At 35.7% G+C, this 18,805-nt stretch overlaps 1 protein-coding gene across 1 annotated transcript in view; it reads right to left on the bottom strand.

The window, feature by feature from the left end:
• The window catches only part of ETNK1 (ethanolamine kinase 1), a 67,447-nt gene that overhangs the window by 31,916 nt on the left and 16,726 nt on the right, over positions 1-18,805 (bottom strand). The window contains exon 2 of the mRNA XM_045811758.2: positions 14,787-15,046. Within this exon, the coding sequence (XP_045667714.1) occupies positions 14,787-15,046 (260 nt within the window). The remainder of the gene's footprint in view (positions 1-14,786; positions 15,047-18,805) is intronic.

Genomic DNA, 18,805 nt, shown 5'->3' with positions numbered 1-18,805 from the left:
CAAATAAATTTTAAAAATCTAAAAAAAAAAAAGAATCTCGATGAGGGGCGCCTGGGTGGCTCAGTCAGTTAAGCATCTGCCTTCGGCTCAGGTCATGATCTCAGGGTCCTGGGATTGACCCCAAAGCCGGCTCCCTGCTCAGCGGGAAGCCTTATTCTCCCTCTGCCTCTTCCTGCCTCTCTGCCTATTTGTGTTCTGTCAAATAAATAAATAAAATATTGAGAAAAAAAAAAAAAGAAAAGAAACTTGAAAAAGTAGTCAGAGGATAACAAAACCAGAACAAAGGAGTGTATATGTACGTGTGTGTGTGTGTGTGTGTGTGTGTGTATATATATATATATATATATATATGTATATGTTTTACAGATAAAAGTGTGTATGTGTGACACATATATTTTAAGCTGGTAAGAACTGGTTTTAAAACTTTGAAAAGGAAAGCTGGGACAGGAAAGAAAGGTGAAATCCATGCTACATAAAACTGAAGGGGCAACCTATGTCAACCAAACATTACATTCTAGAAATGTACACTGAACAAATGAGACGTGATTCAGGAGAAGGGTCACATGGTAGAACAAGTATTTAACATCAACAAACTTTATTTGCTGTGATTTTTTTTAAATAAGTGAATAATAAGGTCATTTTTTACAGTTTAACCCCAGAGTTTGTACGAGACCCTGATCTGTAAAATACAAAATGTAATCTCAGAAGCTGTCCAATTATAAATTATTCAGCTTATAACTGTGACCGAACTGACAATTCTATGGTGAATAGATGAATAAAAAATAAATGAAGAAAATAATGAATAAAAAATAAAATAAAAAGGAGCTCTTACAGTTTAATGGCATCTGTTAAACATGAAGAGCTACTAGAAAAGAAAGCACATATTAATTTTGAGTACCTTCAATTTTCTGGCAGAAAGGAGGGTAACTGGGGCCAAACCAGGATTTGAAGGATTACATGATGCAAAAGTCAAGCCCTTTCCACTATAGAATATCCCCACCCACTGCACTGCATTAGTTGCATTTTCATTCTAAAACTTTGCCTTGTTATTTTCAGTCTGAATTTAACAAGCAAATCATCTGATTTCTGAGTCTCAAGCTCCTTATAAGAAAAACAAAACTACTGGCCTATTATATAACCTTGATATTCTCCTTCAAATCTAACATGGTATGAATACCAGAAAAAATTACACAAAAACTTAATCAACTTAAAGATTTACGTTTAATAATGACAACATGAACTTCACATTCATATTCATATACAAAGATCCTATAGACTTACTTCCCATTTCACACCAATTTCCTACTAGTTACAATAAACAGTAAATGCACATAAACTATGAAGTTACAAAAGTAAAGTTTACCAACGATAGTGATTTTTATCAAAAATTTATCAAATATATGGGACACCTGGCTGGCTCAGTGGGTTGAGCATGTGACTCTTGATCTCAGGGCTGTGAGCTGGAGCCCCATGGTTGGTACAGAGATTACTTTTAAAAAATACAATCTTTAGGGGCTCCTGGGTGGCTCATTCAGTTAAGCATCTGACTTGATTTCAGCTCAGGTCATGATCTCAGGGTCCTGGGATCCAGCCCCCAAAACGGCTACACGTTCCATGGAAAGTCCGCTTGAGACTTCTTCCCTCTGCACTCCCTCTCTCTCTCTCCCATAAATAAATCTTTAAAAAACTTATCTAAAATAAATTTCTCCTTTAAACAAACTTCTGAAATTACAGATGAAATAATGAGAATTACTTTAACATGAAATTTTTTAAAAGTCTGCCTAAGCTAATATATACCTACTCAAATGTAAAACAAACTAAAACATTAATGATCATACTATTTCAAAAGTAATATTTACAAAAAAAAATCTCTGTAAAGAGACACCTGGGTGGCTCAGTCAGTTAAGTGTCTGCCTTGGGCTCAGATCATGATCTGAGTCCTGGGAGCAAGTCCCACACCAGGTTCCTTGCTCAGTGGGGAGCCTAGTTCTCCCTCTGCCTGCCACTCACCCTGCTTGTGTGTGCACGTGCGCTCTCTCTAATAAATAAAGTCTTTTTTAAAAATCCGTAACAAAACTTAAGAGCTAATGATTAATATCTTTTAAAGTAAATTGTGAATATATTTGCCCTATCTATAGGTACACTGAAAATTAGATTATATAAAGAACAAAATCAATATTAAATGATAGTATCATATCTATATGACAGGTAAAAGTGTATTCAGTGTTATTTAAAATCCTTTGTAGCATTTTCCCATAGAATTCAAAATGGAATAGCAGCAAATTCTAACAGCAATAGTTGAGACTGTTTTATCAACCCTACTGATAAATACTACCATTAAGTTAACCTGTAAGGGGCAAAGACTTTTCTTTTACCTCTTGTAACACTCAGTACTTGGAGGAGATACTTTAACAGATAAATACTTGATGAATGAGAGTCATTATCTTGGCAAAAGACCCAGAGTACATTTAGAAATTTACCGTAAGACCAAGGGATCTTCCCTCTATTAGATTTTAATATACCTGACAATAAATCCATCTTGAATTTTTTTAATCTCATATAGTAAGAATTTTAACAAAATTAATACCTTGCTATACAAAAACAAAGTGACTATCCATTTGAAATACTACCTGTTCTTTGACAAGAAAGACACATTTTGTATAAGCTTCCTCTTAAAGTCTAGAATTCAAGCCAACTTCTATGACTCTTAGAACTAGTGGTCTATCTTTTCTTAGCAAAATTAAGAAGGAAAGGAAGAAAATCTATGTATAATACAAATATTTTCATGGAAATAACAAGTATAGTTCAACCATAAGCACAGCAGCTACATACTTGAAAACTAGGCCTTGCTAAGAGTTTTACAAAATTAAGTCCTAATTATGAGTTCCATACTCATCTAAAATTTTTGATAAACTGGGCATCAACAAAACAGGCAATTTGTGAAGAATGGCTTTAAGAAAAATAGTTTTTACTAATAAATGAATTCAACAAAGTTGCAGAATACAAAAGTAACATGTAAAAATCAGTTGCAGTTCTACATTAACAATGAACAATCCCAAAAGGAGATTAAGAGAACAATTTCATTTATGATAGCATCAAAAAGAATAAAATATTTAGGAACAAACTGAACCAAGAAGGGTGAAAGACCTGTATACTCCAAACTACGAAACACAGCCAAAAAAAATTAAACACACAAATAAATGGAAAGACATCCCATGTTCATGGACTGGGAAACTTAATATTGTTAAGATGTCAATATTACCCGAAGTGATTCAATGCAATTCCTACCAAAATCCCAGTAGTGTTTTTTGCATACATAGAAAAACCCATCCTAAAATTCAAATGTAGTTTTAAGAAACTCCCAGATGGCTAGAACAATTTTTAAAAAAGAATAAAGCTGGAGGTCTCACATCCTGACTTCAAAACTTATTACAAAGCTATAGTTATCAAAACAGTGTGGTACTGGCACAATGACATAAATACAGATCAATGGAACAAACAGCCCAGAAATAAACCCTCAAGTTTATGGTCAAATGATTTTCAATAAGGGTACAATGACCATCCAACAGGCAAAGGACAATCTTTTTCAACACCTGGTGTTGGGAAAATTGGATATCCACCTGTCTTATATCATATATAAAAATTAACTCACAATGAATCAAAAATCTAAATGTAAGAGCTAAAGCTATAGAACTCCTGGGGCACTTCAATGGCTCAGTCAGTTAAGCATTTGCCTTCGGCTCAGGTCATGATCCCAGGGTCTTGAGATCTAGCCCTGCATCCAGCTCCCTGCTCAGCAGGAGTCTGCTTCTTTCTCTACCGCGCTCATGCTCTCTCTCTGTCTCTCACTCACTCTCTCAAATAAATAAATCTTTAAAAAAATAAATAAAGCTTATAGTATAAAACTCTTAGAAGAAAAGGAAGAAAGCTTCATGACACTGGATTTGGACAGTGTTGATATGATATCAACAGGACAGGCAACAAAAGTAAAAATAATTAAATTGTATTAAAATTTAAAACTGCATCAAAAGACAAAATCACTGGAGTGAAAAGGCAGCCTACAGAATGAGAAAAAAATCTGCAAATCATATATGTGATAAGGGTTAATATCCAGAATATATAAAATACTATAGCTTGACAACCAAAAATAAACAATCCAATTAAAAAATGGGTAAATAGGGGCACCTGGATGGCTCAGTCTCAGACTCTTGATCTCAGGGTTGTGAGTCTGAGCCCCATGCTGGGTGTAGAGATTACTTAAGAATAAAATCTTTAAAAAAAAAAAAAAAAAAAGAAGAAAATGGGTAAATTAACATTTCCCCCAAGAAGCCAACAAGCATTAAGATGGCCAACAAGCATAAGAAAAAATGCTAAATATGACTAATCACTAGGCAAATGAAAATAAAAACCTCAGTGATGTAACATTTCATAGCCATCAGGAGGACTACTATCAAAAAAGCAAAATAATAAGTGTTGGCAAGGATACGGAGAAACAGCAGCCTTGTGCACTACTGGTAGGAATGTAAAATGGTGAAGTTGATATGGAAAACAGTATGGTGGTTCCTCAAAAAATTAAAAATAGAATTATCATACGATCCAACAATTCCACTTCTGGTTATATATCCAAAAAGACTGAAAGCAGGGTCTTGAACAAACATTTGTACACCTGTGTTCATAACGACCTTGTTCACAATAGCCAAAAAGGTGGAAGCAACCCAAATGTCCATCCATGGATGAATGGATAAGCAAAATACAGTATACAGATATAAAATGGAGTATTTTAAAAAGGAAGGAAATTCTGGCACATGCTACAACATGGATGAAGCTTGAAGACACCATGCTAAGTGAAATAAGCCAATCACAAAAAGACAAAAAGTGTGATTCCACTTTCATGAAATACCTACAGCAGTCAAATTCATACAGACAGAAAGTAGAATAATGGCTGCCAAGGCTGGAGGTAGGGGAGAATTAGAAAAGTTGCAGTCGATGCATATAAAATTTTAGTTTTGGGGGCGCCTGGGTGAAGGTGAAGCATCTGCCTTCAGCTCAGGTCATGGTCTCCAGGTCCTGGGATGGAGCCCCATGTCAGGCTGTCAGCTCAGCAGGGAGTCTGCTTCTCCCTTTACCTCTCCCTGCTGCCTGGGCTCTCTCTGGCTCGCTCTCTAACGAATAAATAAAATCTTTTTTAAAAAAAAATTTTTAGTTTTGTAGGATGAAAATAATTGTGGAGACAGGTTGCACAACAATGTGAATGTACTTAATAGTACTTAATGGTATACTTTAAAAATGATTAAGATAGTAAATTGTTATATGTATTTTACAGGTAAAAAGAAACTTTTAGTTTGCTGCCCAGCACCTCCACCAAAAAAAAAATTTAATTAAATAAATTAGTTATAAAAAGAATATAGTTCTTAATAAGAATATAGTTCTTAATAAGTTCTGCTCTTGACTACAGCAGTTAAATAAATCAAATAGTTATTTAAAAATATAGTTCTTAACAAGACTTGATTATAGCAATTGTTTTCTATTGGTAAATTTTATATACAAGTGAAAAAAACTATTAAAAAATCTCTTCATTAATGTAATTCTGCACTACTTAATAAACCATGAATCTTAATTTGTATATGTAAGAAGGTAATAAAAAATTACTTAAGGATTTCTGATTTTCACTATCATCGATTGGTCCTTCTTCTACCTCAATAAATAAAGCTTCATCCAAAGGCAAGGGAAACAATGGCAAAACTGAACTACTGGGACTTCACCAAGATAAAAAGCTTTTGCACAGCAAAGGAAACAGTCAACAAAACCAAGACAACAGACAAAATGGGAGAAGATATTTGCAAATGTCTTATCAGATAAAGGGCTAGTATCTAAAACCTATAAAGAACTTATCAAACTCAACACTCAAAGAACAAATAATCCAATCAAGAAATGCGCAGAAGGCATGAACAGACATTTCTCCAAAGAAGACCTACAAATGGCCAATAAGACACATGAAAAAATGTTCAACATCACTTGCCATCAGGGAAACACAAACCAAAACCACAATGAGATACCACCTCACACCAGTCAGAATGGCTAAAATTAACCACCCAGGAAACGACAGATGTTGGGGAGGATGAGAACAAAGGGGAACCCTCTTACACTGCTGGTGGGAAGGCAAACTGGTGCAGCCACTCTGGAAAACAGTATGGAGGTTCTTCAAAAAGGTAAAAATAGAGCTAATCTACATCCCAGCAATTGTACTACTGGGTATTTGTCCCAAAGATACAAATGTAGTGATCCAAAGGGGTACCTGCACCCCAATGTTTATAGCAGCAATGTCCACAATAGCCAAACTATGAAAAGAACCCAGATGTCCATCGACAGATGAATGGATAAAGAAGATGTAGTGTTTGTATGTGTGTATATATATACATATACGTGTGTGTGTGTATATATATATATATATATATATATATATACATATACACATAATGGGATATTACTCAGCCATTAAAAAAATTGAAATCTTGCCATTTGCAACAACGTGGATGGACCTGGAGGGTATTATGCTAAGTGAAATAAGTCAATCAGAGAAAGACAATTATCGTATGATCTCACTCATATGTGAATTTAAAAAACAAAATACAGGAGCAAAGGGAAGAGAGGAAAAAATAAAACAAGACAAAATCAGAGAGGGAGACAAACCATAAGAGACTCTTAATCATAGAAAACAAACTGAAGGTTACTGGGGGAAGGGAGTGAGGCGATGGGGTCACTGTGTGATGGGCATTAAGGAGGGCATGTGATGTAATGAGCACTGGGCATTATATAAGACTGATGAATCACTGGCCTTTACCTCTGAAAACAATAATACCTTATATGTTAATTAACTGAATTTAAATTTAAGAAAAAAATGCCCCCCCTAAAATAATAAGTAAGGCTTCACTGTATTAACATCAAGTAAATGCTACTTTAAAATCCCATCCTCAGTAAAGCAAAATATTTGAAAATTTCAAGGCTTCAGAAAATTTTCTTAAATATCCACTAATACTAATTGCCCCCACTCTTGGAAGCTTTTAAAAAATTAAGAGCGGGGGGGCGCCTGGGTAGCGCAGTCGTTAAGCGTCTGCCTTCAGCTCAGGGCGTGATCCCAGGATCCTGGGATCAAGCGCCATGCTGGACTCCCTGCTCCCTCCAACCTTCCTTGTGCATGCTTTCACTCTCTCTCTCAAATAAATAAAATCTTTTTAAAAAAATTTTTAAGAGCATTATAACAATAACAGGAATATTTTTAACTGAAAAATAATCCCTAATCCTACCACTCCAATAGTTTATTTCATTTTTACATACTCCGTTTGGATTTTCACATAAGCCAATTATGGTGCAACTATAGCCAAAGTTCAGCTATTAAGCTGATTTTTTCCCACTTAACCCTGCATCAGCCATTCTGCATATTTTAGACTATTCAACATTATCATTTCAATAGTAACATAATATTTGTGCCTTGGTTATATCTGAATATAAGAGTTGTCATGACAAAAACACGTAACTTTCTTTTATGAATTATTATACATTGCCCTATTAATTTCCAAAAGAACACTGCCAGTATTACAACTCACAACGTACCAGTTCCACTACAATACATTCCAGCACTGGAAGTCGTCATTTTCTACTTATGCTTTTTGATGAATGTGCAATAATTAATTTTAAACTGTATTTCCTCCCATTATGTCTGTTGCTGGGTGGTTTTTAATTAAACTGCAGGAAGGATTCCTAGCAGTTTCAGAGAAATACCTGATGAGAATATTCTTAAACACCTGTGAATTTTTAAATTTTTTTAATATCTCTGTAATTCTTGATTGCAAGAGAAAAGTTCAAACAAAACAAATCATGATAAATTTCCATAAGTTGAATTACTACGCTAAGCATTAACCTGGTACAACTCATCTTTATCTATCATACCATTTCCTCACAGCCTCTTCCATATGCTCCGCCTCTTCCTTTAAAGTCCAGTTCAAACGTGATCTCAGTGAAACACTGCCTAATTTCCGAAGTATACCACAGTAAACGATCTATACTTTTTTTGAAAACCTTTTCTGTTCTTCTGTGTATACTACTTAGCTTACTTTTTTCCAAGATTATTGTCTGCCACACACTGCAAGTTACTAGGAAGGAGAGAAGGGACTGTCTGAATTCTCTTTCCCTAGACTAAACATAAATATGTATCAGATTTTTTAATATTCAAAGCAGATACTCTGTAACCATAATACAGGCAAGTAGCCATGTCTGAATGAACCATAGCAGAGAGCACGGTGGACTTTATCTAAGGCTCAAATAAACATGTACTGCTGGCTGCATATCAGTTTACCTCGTAAAATGGCTCAAAATGTGATACCTAACTAATCCAAAATTAGTAATAAGCCCTATTAATTGATAAATCAAAGACCCTTTTTAACATAAATATAGAAATTCATTTTTCAAAGGAGAAAAGTTAAATATATTCACTGCCCTAAAAATCCTGTTTCACTATTCTATCCCTCCTCCCACACTAACCCTTCGGAACCACATATCTTTTTATTGTCTCCACAGTTTTCAGAAACTCCTCTAGTTAATTCAGTGCAAACATGTTCATGACATGGTATCAAATACCAAAGCGACCTTTGGCAAAATTTCAGTGTTCTTGATCAAAAACTATAATTATTTGGCACCTGGGTGGCTCAGTCAGTTAAGCATCCACTCTTGATTTCAGCTCAGGTTATGAACTCAGGGTTGTGAGATAGAGCCCTGTGTGGGGCTCCACACTAAGAGGCAAGCTGGCTTGAAATTCTCTTTCCCCCTCTCCCTCTCCCACTGTCCCTTCCCCATCTCACACTCTCTTGCTCCTCTCTAAAATAAATAAATCTTTATAAAAAAAAAAAAAAAGAATGTCAAAGAAGACTGTAATTCTTCTCTTTCTACTTAAGATTACTTAAGATCGTGGGGCGCCTGGGTGGCTCGTCTGCCTTTGGCTCAAGTCATGATCCCAGGGTCCTGGGATCGAGTCCCACATCAGACTTCCTGCTCGGCGGGAGGCCTGCTTCTCCCTCTCCCACTCCCCCTGCTTGTGTTCCCTCTCTCGCTGTCTCTCTCTCTGTCAAATAAATAAATAAAATCTTAAAAAAGAAAAAAAAGATTACTTAAGACGAATTATGCAAAGCTTCCCTTTTAAAACAAATTTTATAGTAAGCTTAACAATTATTTAATTATATAGAATGATCACAAATCAATAAATGGGGAAAAGTCTACATTTATTTTCAATTCTACAAATTTTCATAATATGTTATTTTTTTTAATGTGATGTAAAAAAGGCCTTACTATTTTTCCTTATATTTAACGATCTCTTCTCAGTGAGTAAGTAAAAAGATTAAGTTACTCATTAGTATCTTTTGGGATATACTTTTACTAGCCATGTGACCTTAGGCAAATTACTTAAAATCTTTGCACCTTATGTTTCTCATCTATTAAAATGGGATCTTAATATTATCTATTCCTGGGATTATTGTGAGTTGAATTTACTAATACACATAAGGTGTTCTGGGGCGCCTGGCTGACTCAGTCGGTTGAGCATGCAACTCTTGATATTGGGGACATGAGTTTGAGTCCCACATGGGGATAGCTTACTTAATAACAAAATATATTAAAAAACATACATAGAGATGCCTGGGTGGCTCTGTTGGTTGAGTGTCCGACTCTTGGTTTTGGCTCAGGTTACAATTTCAGGGTTGTGAGATGGAGCCCGCTTCAGGCTCCGTGCTCAGTGGGGAGCCTACTTGGAATTCTCTCTTTCCCTCTCCTTCTGGCCCTCCCCTTCCAATCTCTCTCTAAAATAAATAAATCTTTAAAAAAAAATACACACACAAAGGTGTTTAGAAGAGTGTCCAGCTCATATTAAGTGCTATATCAGTATTAGCCACCATCATCACTATATCATTTCTCTAATAAGAATTGTAGCATCCCCATTACTACCTTTTTTTAGTATCATTTCTAAAAATAAAATCTTGACTTTTTAAAATTTTTTTTATAAAAGCATGCAATTCTTTTTTCTTTTTTTTTTTTTTAAGATTTTATTTATTTGAGAGAGAGAGAGCAAGAGAAAGCACAAGCCAGGGGGAGAGGCAGAGGGAAAGGAAGAAGCAGGCTCCCCACTGAGCAGAGTGTCCAATGCCAGGCTTGATTCCAGGACCCGAGATCATGACCTGAGCTGGAGGCAGCTGTTTAACCAACTGAGCCACCCAGGCACCCCGACTTCTTTTTTAAAGATTTATTTATTTGAGAGAGAGAGAGAGAGCAAGCCCGCGAGCTGAGGCAGGGAGGAGGGAGAAAGTCTTCAGGCAGATTCCCTACTGAGTGCAGAGCCCAATGCAGGGCTTGATCCCACGACCCATGAGATCATGGCCTGAGCTGAAACCAAGAGTCAGACGTTTAACCAACTGAGCCACCCAGACACCCCTAAAATCTTGACTTTTTAATATAAAATGGTCTCTTAGAGGAAGTTAAAAACCAAAATAAGGGACTAATCATGGGTAGTAATTACCTAAAATCACTTAGTTGAGAAAGATTCTGAAATCTCATCTATGCTCAGAAGTAAAGAGCTCCAAGACTGGTTAGTTTTGTCTGTCACAAACAACGGGGGTTTAGTGGTAGCAATAATTACTTGCTACACTGTATCTACATGCTGCTTGCATACACCTTAAGGAATACTACATAATATGTTATAATAAACAGTATGTAAGAGCAAAAAAGTCTATCAATTTTAAAATTCAGAAAATATGTTTCAAAAGCACAATAGGGGCGCCTGGGTAGCGCAGTCATTAAGCGTCTGCCTTCGGCTCAGGGCGTGATCCCAGCGTTCTGGGATAGAGCCCCACATCAGGCTCCTCCCCTGGGAGCCTGCTTCTTCCTCTCCTACTCCCCCTGCTTGTGTTCCCTCTCTCGCTGGCTGTCTCTATGTCAAATAAATAAATAAAAATCTTTAAAAAAAAAACCAAAAAAACAAAAGCACAATAAAGGACACCTGGGTGGCTCAGTGGGGTAAGCGTCTGCCTTCGGCTCAGGTCATGATCCCAGGGTCCTGGGATTGAGCCCCACATGAGACTGCCTGCTCAGTGGGGAGTCTGCTTCTCCCTCTCCCCATGCGTGTGCCCGTGCACTCTCTCTCTCTCTCTCTCTCTCGCTCACTCTCTTGCTCAAATGAATAAAATCTTTAAGTAATAAAAGCATAATAAAGTCAACAGATTAGTAATATCTAGAATTTGCCTAAGTACTTTAATACTTTGATGAATGTCCAAGTTATTAGAAGATCTGCCTAAGTCAGATAGAATATGAAAAGTTTGAGGGAAAAAAAATTACAGTAATTATAAAAGCTAACATTTACATAGTATTTAACATATACCAGGCATTGTTCTAAACTTTTTACATATACTAACAACTTTAATCCTTACAACAATGCTAGAAGTAGGTACTATTATTATCTCATTTTTTAGATAAGAAAACTGAGGCACAAAATGTTTAAGTACTATGCCCAAATTCACACAGCTCATAAATCTGAAGCAGTCTGGTTCCACTGTGTATCCTTGGTGAGAGACATAATGCCATATATAGAACTTTACATGGGTATAGATTCTATAACTTTCCACAATCACTCAAAGAGAAAAAAACTGCCCCAGGCATCCAGTTTCCATCATGAGACTATAGAGTAAATAGAAGGGAGAAATGTGAATATGAACTTCTGACCAGCAAAGAGTAACCACTGCTAATAGTTAAACGGAAAGCTTAAATTCGGTTAAAGACAGTTTAGGAAAATCAACATCAAACGCATAGAAGTATGGGTTTTACAAAGGCAGTTAAAGACTGCTACACCAGTAAAGTGGTATTACCCTTAAGCAACTTTCTTCTTAAATCTTTTGGACACTGACTCTTAAAACTAGTATTTTTCTCCCTGTTTTATTTAGTTACTAGGAAGCTCATATGGCCCTTCTCTAACAACCTTATGGAATACACTTTTTGTATCTCAATCTAGATCCAGCTTTTCCTTTGGCCTACTTTATGCATCTAATCACTTTTAATTCTGTTATATAGGTGTATCTCAAACACTGAGAACAAGATTGAGGATTTATAGGGACACGTGGGTGGCTCAGTCAGTTAAGCGTCTGCCTTCTGCTAAGGTCCTGGGATCGAGCCCCATGTGGGGCTCCTTGCTCAGCAGGGAAGTCTGCTGTTCCCTCTCTCTCTGCCTCTTGCTCATGTGCTCTCTCGCTCTCTCAAATAATTACAATATATTTTTTTAAAGATTTTATTTATTTATTTGACAGAGATAGAGACAGCCAGCGAGAGAGGGAACACAAGCAGGGGGAGTGGGAGAGGAAGACGCAGGCTCCTAGTGGAGGAGCCTGATGTGGGGCTCGATCCCAGAACGCCAGGATCACGCCCTGAGCCGAAGGCAGACGCTTAACCACTGCGCTACCCAGGCGCCCCTACAAATTTTTTTTTTTAAAGATTAAGGATTTATAAATAAATCTGATACACACACAAGCACACACACCTAAAGACCACCAAAAAATGTGACACAAAAGAAAAAACATATTATCTATTAATCGGGGTCCTTCAATACATTCTAAATAGTACACTCACATAAGGGAAGATCTGTTTAAAAACTGGGGTATGAGTAGATAGATTTCTATGCCAAAGTATTTTTAAATATTATTTAAAATAGGTAAATACTGGTCCATTCCATTTTTATCAGTGTTGTTAATGAAGCAACTCTTAAAATATGGTCCAGACTCTCTAATAAACAAATAAAATTAAAAAAAAAAAAAAAAAGAAAGAAAAGAGAAGGGTGGCCTGGGTCCTCGGTGGCTCAGTCCATTAAGTGACTGCCTTCGGCTCAGGTTATGATCCCGAAGTCTTGAGATAGACCCCTGCATCAGGATCCCTGCTCATGGGGAGACTGCTTCTCTCTCCCTATCTTTCTGCCCCTCCCCCCTACTCATGCTCACTCTCGCTCACACTAGAGCATGCTCTGTCTCTCTCTCTCTCTGTCAAATAAATAAATAAAATTTTAAAAATATATATGATCCAGAATCCTAGAGACTCAAACCCTTTCAGGTTTATGAAGTTAAAATTACCTTTATTAAGATATTGTTTACCTTTTTCACTCTAATTCTCTCATGAGTACATGGTGTAGTTTTCAAGAAGCTACATGAAGTGGTATGGTAACATTATCACCCTGACAGCTAACAATGTGTGCTTGATATTCTTGTATTCAAAATAAGTTGTTTTAATTTCTAACATGGTAAACATTGATAGATATAACTCACAAAAACTCTTTAGGTCCTCAATAACTTTTAAGAGTTGTAAAGGGGTCTTGAGAACAAAATAAGAACTTCTGGTTTAAACTATGAATGAATCTGCAGTTTTCAAATCAAGCTGATTTGCTAGTTTTTAAGAGCAGAAAAAGAATCGTAAAAGACAGTACTTTTGGAAAAATGATCTAGCCTATGCAAGATATTATTCTTACAGAAAACATATTGTTTAAAAAGTAACATAATACACTGAGTTAAATAAAAAGTTTAAAAAGTAACAGTGTTAACAGAAGTAAAAGAATCTTAGTAAGCAAAAACTCTGAAAATACGAGCAACTGAATTGCAGAAGTTAGTGATAAGAAATGTGTAATGCTTTAATCCAAGCACTACTTTAAAAAATTAAGGGGACCACTTCATGCCAGTCAGAATGGCTAAAATTAACAAGTCAGGAAACAACAAATTTTGGCAAGGATGCGGAGAAAGGGGAAACTCTTACACTGCTGGTGGGAATGCACACGGGTGCTGCCACTCTGGAAAACGGTATGGAGGTTCTTCAAAAAGGTAAAAATAGAGCTACCCTATGAGCCAGCAATTGCACTAATGGGTATTTAACCCAAAGATACAAATGTAGTGATCCGAAAGGGTACCTGCACCCCAACGTTTATAGCAGCAATGTCCACAATAACCAAACTATGGAAAGAACCCAGATGTCCATCAACAGATTAATGGATATATATATACAATGGAATATTACTCAGCCATCAAAAATATCTTGCCATTTGCAACGACGTGGATAGAACTTGAGGGTATTATGCTAAGCAAAATATGTCTATCGGAGAAAGACAATCACCATATCATCTCACTCACATGTGGAATTTAAGAAACAAAACAGAGAAACAGGGGAAGGGAGGGAAAAATAAAACAAGACAAAATTAGAGACAGAGACAAACCATAAGAGACATCTTACCTACAGGAAACAAACAGGATTGCTAGAAGGGAGGGGGTAGGGGATGCGGTAACTGGGTAAGGGGCATTAAGGAGGGCATGTGATGTAATGAGCACTGAGTGTTACATACAACCGATGAATCACTGAACTCTACCTCTGAAACTAATAATACACTATATGTTAATTAATTTAATTTAAATTTTAAAAAATTAATAAAATAAAGTAAAATAAATAAATAAAAAATTAAGGGGAAGCCTTGACACTCTGTAGCAGGCTAATCCAAAACCACATCTCACTGTCCTTTTTTTCTTTCGCAAAGAGTCAATGATGAGACGGCAGACAGAAAGGATTTTTTTCTTCAGCAAAAACAAAACAGAACCCTAACTAAAGAAAGTTTCTAAGGTAACCAAACAGTTGCTCAAAGAAAGAAAAGGCAGTTTTAAAAAATAATTACCTTAGCACACTTAATACTCTTATTTTTCAAAAAGAAAAATTATTTAGAAAAAGAAATGTACCTGAAAATGGCAGGGTTGCAGACGTGCTTTGGATCCAATGCTTCTCCCTGTATAAATTCATAGCACAGTCCATTATTGAAGGTACAGTAGAGTTGTGGTGCACAGCCATGAGCCTGCAACACTCGGAAACTCTTCACTTCCTCATCTCGATCAACTAGCAACTCAGTCTTATTGCCATAAATTCGCACCAGGACTACATCCTCCATTGTATTACTCACGTAACAGCCAATAAGTTTATTTGTGATTCCATCTGTGAAAAGCTGCCAAAAAAAAAAAAAAGAAAGAAAAAATGGGGGGAAAAAGCAATTACATATGTTTAATGAATGAAATAGTAGATAGCTTAAAATAATTAAACACTAATTAAAAGAAAATATCTAATTTTTAACAAACTTTTAAATATACTTTTGCCGAACATGTCTATAATTTTAACTCTAGATTTAAACAAAAGGAATGCTATAATTCCTATAATATTGTCTTTCTTGATCCAAAAGTGTTAACTATTCAATTTCCAGTACTTCCATACAATGTTTTGATACCTATTATATCTCAAAGTATGCTTGTACTGCAATCATTGCAAACGTGTATGTATATACACAATACACAATCTCTCCTATGTCTAATAAATTGGAAAGCCTCTGAAGATAGACAATGCCCTCCTCCAGAATGGCATATAACATATACAAGGTCTTTAATAATGTTCACAAGTATAATGTACAAATATAAATCCACCATAAGTTACACATTATGGTAAATCTCCAACTTATAAAAATTAATTTTAAATGTTAATTTTAAAGGTTCCTTAACACAACATGCATTAGAAATTGTTTTAAGCATTCAGGTTATAATTCAAACTTGAATGCTATGGCTAAAAAAAGCACAACCTTAATTAGAGGAAGTGAGACGTTAAGTAGAGATTTCTACAGTATTTTCTAAAAGGGACTTTTGGAACTTTTCAAGAGCTTAAGTCAAGAATTTCAAGTTCTTTTTCATATCTGAGCACAAATGGTACATTTAAAAATGAACAGATGATTAACAGTATTAATTCAAATCCACTCAAAAATTTCAACTTTCATTTTCCTCTGATACTAAAATTAATTTTTCTATTTGCTCAATTATAATTCAAAGCTTCTGGAAGCTCTTAGGTGGACTGAAGGGACAAGAGGTAAAAGTGTAAGCAAGAGATAAGGACACTTTTTTCCAAGAAAACTGGCAAAAACCAAAAGGAAAAAAGTCTAAAGGGTAAGTCTTAAATGTACACGTATTTACTTAATGCCTGAGAAAGAATATAAATGTTTCTATTTCAAGAAGATTATTGTAATGATAAATGACATCTGAAAAGGCTTTACATCTTCAGATGAAAATTTACAAGGTATTTCCTAAGATAATATACAGCTATTAGTTTTTATATAATTTTTTTTATTATATACAAGACTTGACTATTATCCTTACTCACCTAATTTAGCAGGTAAATTGTATAAGCCAATGTAAAGAGACTTATTTTAAATATCTACTTTTTCAGGTATGCAGAGACATACAGGTATTGCTTCCCACCTAGATTTCACAGACACTGTATACAGAATTGAAAAGAAGCATATGAATTTAAACTAAATGTGAATCATTTTATTAAAAACTGTGTTGAAAAGCATGTTGTTTATTACAAAGCTGTATCAATTTACACAAGTTACTTTGTAACTTCTTCATGTCATGTACACATAAAATAATTCAATTTACTATAACGAAGACTGAGAAACTAACCCTAACGTTCTCTATCATACAACAATCACATACTTATTTCCAATGAAATGACAGTCACAATAAATCCTTTACAGTAAAAAAAAAATACATTAATAATATAACTTCGCATCTATAAAAATATTTTATGTATAAATAAGGATAAAAACATTTGCAAAGATATTCAACAGAAGATTAGGCAGGTTAAATCTTGTTTTTTGTTTTATTGCTTCTGTAATTTAAACTTTTTTCTTTTGGCTTATGTATGTTTTCTCACTTTCTTTTTCCTGCAATGAATCATAGTTTACATGTGAAAAATTAAATTACTGAGAAAGAAAAAAGAAGCCCAACAGCTAGGAACTGACCTGGCACACACAGTAAGGCCTTGTGGTTCTGTTGAACATAATCAATTTCACAGAACGCCAACATCAGATGAGGCCACTCTGACCACAATGCATCAAGACAAAAACAAAGCCACTCTGTTGTAATCATGTCTGAACGTAGACAAAATTATAAAATTTTTCCAGCCATAAAAATAACTAAATATCCCCCTATCTGGGTTAATATGAATGACTGCAGTTCCTTTTCGAGTCACAGCTTTGGCCCTGCTTCATTCCTCCAGTCTTCTAGGTAAGATTAAGATATCCGGTCATAGACTTGGCCCACTTTCCTCCTGACAGCACCCAATCCAGAGGAAAGCCTGCTTCCTTGAACACCCTCCTCCCAAATCAGCAAACCCAAATTTGGTATTAAGTCCTTTCTAACACCTACTTACTGAGATCCTCCCTACCGTTCTGAATGGTATATGTTCTCTCTTAAAACTAACTAGTTCAGCCATTGGTGTGTTTCTGATGGTCTGTCACTGGCTTTAAAGATGTATGGATAACGGTTTTTGCCCTTGGATGGTTCCCACCTCATATATGTACCTACAAGAAATTCAATGTGCTGAACCTTCTGAAATGTACAATAAAATATACTGGATATATACTAGATAAATATACTGTACTAGATATATACTAGAATATAAAATTGGGAGCCCTGAGTCGGACTCCCTGTTCAGCGGAGCATCTGCTTCTCCCGTTGTCTTCCCCCACCTCCACCTGCTCGTGCACTCGCACCTCTCTCTCTCTCTCTCAAATAAAATCTTAGGGGTGAAAAAAAAGAAATGTAAAATTTCATCTCAATGGAGGTGGGACAAAACTAATACAAATTTCATGGTGCTCCTTTTCTCAGGGATTATCCTGCACTGTTAAGTATTTCGGATAGTACCAGCTCAGAGGATGTGCTACAAAGCAAGACTTCTTGAGTCTGAATTCTAGCTGTGTATCTATAAGCTGAGTAATCTTACGCAAGTCCCTTAACCTCTACATGCTCCATTCTACATATCTACATCTACATATATTAACATACTAGAATCTATTTCATAGCACTGTGAGAATTAATGAGTTAATATACATAGAAGCATTTAGAACAGTGACTGGCACGCACTAAGATCTTAATATGTATGTAGAGAACTACATTTTTTACATTTTAACAAAAGACAGCAAAATAATTCACAATAAAAGAGCGAATTACGATAAAACCTGTTATAGATTTATAGATTAGCCCTAGACTCTAAGCTACACTGGTCCCACATAACAAACCTTAAAAGCAAGACCCAAAAGACTCAAACTATTCCCAAATAACTATAAAAAGTATTCAGTACCTAAGAAGGTAAAAATTCACAATGTCTGACATCCAATTAAAGATTACCAGGTATGCAAAAAAGGCTGAAAAATACAACCGATAATGAGGGGGGGAATCAATTAATTGAAACCAACCAGAATGGGCACAGATGTTAGCATCAGCACACACAAATATGTTTTGTATTCTATAACAAAAAGTTATGCAAAAACGCTGACTATAAAAAGACCCAAGTTGGGTGCCTGGATGGCTCAGTCAGTTAAGCATCTGCCTTCAGCTCAGGTCATGATCCCTGGGTCCTGTGAAAGAGTCCTGCATCAGAATCCTTGCTCAGCAGGGAGTCTGCTTTTCCCTCTGCCCCTCCCCCTGCTCATGCTCTCTCTCTCTCAAATCAATAAATAAAATCTTAAAAAAAAAAAAAAAAAGACCCAAGTCAAGCTTCTCAAGATGTCAAAGGAGAAAAATACACTAGATGGATTTAACAGTAAGTTAGATATTGCCCCCCCAAAAAGCAAACTTGAAGACAGAGCAACAGAAACTATCCAAAACAAAACACCAAGGGGAAAAAAAAGAATTAGCTAAACAAGAGAGCAAGTAAACATGAG

Source organism: Ursus americanus, chromosome 25 (genome assembly GCF_024610735.1).
Source record: "Ursus americanus isolate L20-20 chromosome 25, mUrsAme1.1.p, whole genome shotgun sequence".
Taxonomy (NCBI): Eukaryota; Metazoa; Chordata; class Mammalia; order Carnivora; family Ursidae; genus Ursus; species Ursus americanus.
Note: the sequence above shows the minus strand (reverse complement) of the source record. Positions and strands in the feature narration are given on the sequence as shown.